The sequence below is a fragment of the Eupeodes corollae genome, unplaced genomic scaffold, assembly GCF_945859685.1.
Source record: "Eupeodes corollae unplaced genomic scaffold, idEupCoro1.1 scaffold_765, whole genome shotgun sequence".
In the NCBI taxonomy this organism is placed as follows: domain Eukaryota; kingdom Metazoa; phylum Arthropoda; class Insecta; order Diptera; family Syrphidae; genus Eupeodes; species Eupeodes corollae.
This window is the reverse complement of record NW_026605665.1, coordinates 13,259-18,425: the sequence shown is the minus strand read 5'-3', so window position 1 is coordinate 18,425 and position 5,167 is coordinate 13,259. Positions and strand designations below refer to the sequence as shown.

At 36.1% G+C, this 5,167-nt stretch overlaps 1 protein-coding gene across 1 annotated transcript; it reads right to left on the bottom strand.

Moving 5' to 3' along the window:
* Positions 1 to 2,253: 2,253 nt before the first annotated feature.
* On the bottom strand, positions 2,254 to 2,823 carry LOC129953570 (uncharacterized). The gene has a single exon (XM_056066812.1). The coding sequence runs from the start codon at positions 2,821 to 2,823 to the stop codon at positions 2,254 to 2,256; it is 570 nt and encodes a 189-aa protein (XP_055922787.1).
* Between the last annotated feature and the right edge of the window lie 2,344 nt (positions 2,824 to 5,167).

Here is a 5,167-nt window from a genome sequence, read left to right as displayed (position 1 = left end):
ATTCAATAACAACGTTTCACGGGTTGACAGATACAACACATGTTGTTGAGGATGACTCTTTTCCAGGTCAGCGACACTCTTCATTTCCTCCACGAAGCCGATATACCTATATATGTATTCGTATGTATGTACATAAACGACCATAAGGAAAAACCAACAAAAATAAAAAACATTGACAAAACAAAATTTCTAAAAAACCAATCAATTCCAGTCTTCGTCGTCGTGGTCGTTTGGTTGTCGTTGGTCCTTGGTCCTTGCCTTGGTCGCCCAACGTTCATTCCTTATACCTATCCTCATACCTACCTATCTTCTCTATTTCGTTGTCGCTCGTTCGACCAATACGGAAGGGCAATCAAAATATATTCCGTTTCATTGCAGAAAATTGAATGTCCTTTTTGCAGCAAAAGCAACGCCAACAACGATGAGAATAGGGTGAGGGGATATGGGTTTGGTTGAAGCCCACAACAAAGTCACATATCTTTTATGTTTCATTTCTATTTTGTTGTTTCTTTTCTTTTTATTTAAAAAAATGTATTTATTTTTTTAAATCTCAAAACTTGTCTTGTAGAATGCACCTTCTCAAAAGAAATCTGAAAATGTGAAAAAGGATACAATGGCGGATTTATCGCCTTCCGAAGTGCTTGTTATGTCGTTGTCGCTGCACTAAGCCGAGGGGCTTATGTGTGTGCTCTCATCGACAACAAAAAGCCACTCAAAAGCACTCAACATAATAAAAATTGAGTTCGATATAGAAACGAAGCACTGCAAATAAAATAAAAACAAGGGGAAGAAAAATAAAAATAAACGAACAAAATCTGAAATTCTTTTCGATAAGTTTTTTGATTCTAAGCAGGGTTACCTTTTTCTAGAAAAAAAGTCGAATAAGGTAAGTCGTGAGTAGAACTTTAGGTCAAGTATATTTTACCACTACGATCATCTTACCTTATAAGGATTTTTCTAAACTTTGTTTTGAAAATCTTCATGTCTTTAGGTTTTACGTTTTAGAATATTCTAACACCAGGGTAACCCTGGTAATGGTTTATTTTTTGGATGCATCGTACACAAAATTGAATGCAGTCTTATGAAAAGGGATACAAAAAAGCGAAAAACACTCTGTGCTTTATCCGAGGATATGGGAAAAGACATTTTTCTAGGTTTGCTTTGCTTTGCACCAAGCTTTTTGATTGTGTTATTAGGGAAGTTGAGGGCATTTCCGCTCCGGATGCAGTACGTATTTTTTATTTATTTTAAATTTATAGGAAAGGGGAATTAGAATTAGGATGTTTAAAGCTGTTTAACCCACCTCAGTTAGGTAAGGATAAACATATATGTACATATTGTTATCAATTTGTAATGTCTAAAAAACAACAAATAGGTTAAGATAACTTTCGAAAGATTTGCCTCCAGAGTATTGTAACACTTTCTAACCTTTATCAAATAAAAAGTTTTAATTATGGGTAAATTATCTTTTACGCGTACAAACTGCATCTTTTACAGGGTAAGGGTTTGTTACAGCTTTTCGTAAGATATACGCCTGAGTCATAAAGCCTTTGATTTCCCGACATTGCTTGATATTTTCTATATTTGATATTTATTAACTTCCTATATGCAGTTAATGGTTCCGAATTGACAATTTTGACATTTCTCCGCATTTCAAGGTCTATAGAGTCAAAATAAAAGATTTTTAGAAAGATATGTAAATGTCCGTACGTTCGCGACGTTTTTTTTCGTTGTCCATAGCTCAAGAACGAGAAGAGATATCGACTTCAAAAAAGATACTTCAAGAAAGATGCAAAAAAAACTTTAAAAAAGTATCACCTCGAAAATTTAACGAATAAAGAATAATTTCATCTCCTAAGACCTAAAATTTTGTATAAATTTATTTTAAAACAAACAAAACGTATTTAATAAAAAAGCATTTTTTAATGAAGCATGAAGTTTTATTATTATTTTCGACACATCATGTTGCTTACTTAAAAAAAAAAAAACAGAGTTTTCCTGAAATACTGGCTATGAGGTTTAATTTTTGTATAAACAGACACATACTGTTATGATACAGATTGATAATCAATTTAAAGCTTTCTCATAAACTTTATTTTTTGTTTTGTTTTGTTTTGCTTTGTGGTGCGTAAATAAACAAAGAAGACGGTTTCCCGAATGGTAAATCCGTTGGAATCATCGGAATTCGGGGGATCAAGACATCCTCTCCTTTGTATTTTCCTTTTATGATTGTTGCCTCAATGACGTTATTCATCAGCTTTTCACAGCCAGTCTTGTTCCATTGCATAGTCGAGGTTGATTAATGTTACGCAGCATGATGACAACTGATCCAACTTTTAACTGCAAATTGTGAAGTGGTAATCCAGGCACTTCCAGTGAATTTAAAAACTCCGTGGGATAGTTGACTACGCCATCCTGGTTCATAACAGTGTCGACTGATTTGAAGGAAACCAACTGTCCTGGAAGAAAATTCTGAATGGTCGTATTGAGATCCTTTTGCGCTATATCTGAGAAAACACGCTGAATAAGCTTCTCTTTTAAATCTGTGATGTGACAGAAATCTGTGGGTAATGTAATGAATCCAGTCGAGGTGTCCATTGCAACTTTATTATTTCCAATTGCTGATGATTTTAGGCATAAATTTCGTCCCTCAGCAACAGTTGATCGGGGAATAACTGGAAGAGTCTCACAAAAATAACCTGACAACAGAATCATGGTCACACCAAAAATATATCGGTTGTCACGAAGATCTTTTAATGTTCTGTCCAGCGCTTCCAGTGACCTCTTATGGGACATTGTGCATTCATCCCAAACAATGGCCATTGAGCTATTTTTGACCCTGTTGCAAATTGATGTTTCGTCACTCACAAAGATAGAAGGATGCACTCATAGAATATCGTAACCATGATCGTAACACAATATCGTCAATCGTAACACTTTTTTCCGTGTTCTAATTCTTATATTTATTTTTTTGCAGTTTTCCTATATCCTCGTATTTTGAAGTGCGACAGAATGATTGATATTTAAATGGGTTGTCAAATCTAATCATAATGGTTGTGTTAAGAAACTTAATTTGTGTAAAAAACAGTACTCAAAGTAGGTAAAAATTGGTTTTCGGCTCAAATATCTTTTCAAAACTCAAAGATATTGTTTTTAAACTATTTTCATCTTTTTAAAAATATTGTTTTCAACATTCAGTAAAATTGTGAGAAATACCGAATTGAAAGTTTTCTTACAAAAAAATTCACAAAATTTGGTAAAAATTGATTTTCGACTCAAATATATTTTCAAAAATTTGAGATTGTAGCTTCCAACTAATTTTCACTTATAAGAAATATTGTTTTCAAGTTCGGAAAAATATTTGGTAAAAATTGAAGTCGTTAGACTTTAACCCTTCTGGCTAAGTCTACGGAACTGTACAGCCCATACAGCTCGTCGTTCCATCTTCCCCTCCACTCCCCTTCGATGCATACGGGAACGTAGATCACACGAAGAACTTTTCTCTCGAAGCGACCCAAGGTGCTTTCATCCGCTTTTGTCATAGTCCATGCTTCTTCACCGTATAGCAGGACGGGGATGCTAAGGGTTTTATATAGCAACACTTTGGTCCTCCGACAGAGAACTTTATCACTCAATTGCTTTCTCAGTCCAAAGAAACAGCGGTTAGCAGTTAGACTGATTCTTCTATAGTTGGTGCAGTTTAGAGGATGTCCTTCTTTCAGAACGGGCAAACAATACTGAGGTTCCATTCATGGGGCATGCTTTCTGCCGACCATATTTTACAGATAAGTTGGTGCATGCTCCTAACCAATTTATCCCCAGCTGCTTTAGAGAGCTCGGCATTCAAGTCTTCCGCTCCAGCGGCTTTAAAAGAGTTCAGATTAGATATGGCAATCTTTACTTCGGCTAGATCGGGAAGATGAGATTGTTGACTTTCGTCGTCTATGTTGAATGGATCATCCTGCCTGACAGTGGAATTCAGTTCGTCGTAGGCGTTATACAGCCGGCAGAAGTGGTGCTTCCAAACCCTCAGTATTGACTGTGATTCTACTATGATGTTTCCTCTTTTGCCTCTGTAGTCTTCGGTTCTAGGTTTATGTATTTGTGAATTTCGTTTCACCTGTTCATAAAACATTCGAACTTCTTTCCTGCTTTTAAACCTCTCAAAATCTACGACCGCACGCTTCTCTTGCCCTCTCTTTTTCCTTCTGAGTTCCTCTCGCCTATGAGCTTGAATACTTTGTCGGAAGTGTTGTCGTGCAGGCTGTTCTTCCCGATTATTGCAAAAGATGTTTTCCCTGCCCAGCTTGGCATTAAAATAGCCCAGGACTATTTTAATATCGTAGCTAAGGCACTGCTCATAATGTTTTGTCTAGAAGATCGTAGAACATATCTTTATATCTTTGGTGTTTTCGTCATTATCTTCCGTAGGGGCGTGCGCGCATATCAGGCTAATGTTGCCGAATTTGTCCTTGATGTGGATGTTTATTTGTTGATGCACCTATAGCTCAAGACTAAATATTATACGTGCATATCAGAAGTTCGTTGTCCTTAAATCGTTTGCGTGGGTTGTCACTAATAAATCCGTCCTTATCCGAGGCTTATTGGTGTTTCGCATTTAGTTTTTCTTAACGTGGTCAGGAAATCGTCCTGACGCCCGACTTTTAATCTGAAGGTCCAAGTCCTTGATTTAATTCAAAAGGCTAGAGCCGGTTTAACCGATCGTCCTCTTAAATGCACATGTTTACCATTTGAACATCAACCGTAAAACTCAGTCTTTTTTAAAATAGTCTATGATCGATTCTCAGACCTATCAAATTTGCAACTAAAATAAAGAGGTTGCCCCTAATACTGCGACCGAAAATTTGCATTAGATAGTCATGTTGTTTGATATAACTGACCTTCTATTCTCATTTGACTAATAATTTGTTGTCACTTTAACTCACCAATTTTTCTTTTGTTTTGTGTTTCTCAAAACCATAAGCTTAATTCTTATTATTTATTTCCATCTGACATCTATTTTTAAAATAATCATTGCTCTCGCCTGTCACAAACCACCGCGACCGCATACAATTCTAATTTATCGCCCTCTCAATATCCCATCCTTAAAATTTCTGCATCTGCTGCACGTTATATCGCTCAAACTGCTTTCCACAGTATTGTTGCT

What these genes read in the sequence shown, in the direction of transcription:
- LOC129953570 (XM_056066812.1), bottom strand. Translation starts at nt 2,823, where the DNA reads ATGGCCATTGTTTGGGATGAATGCACAATGTCCCATAAGAGGTCACTG.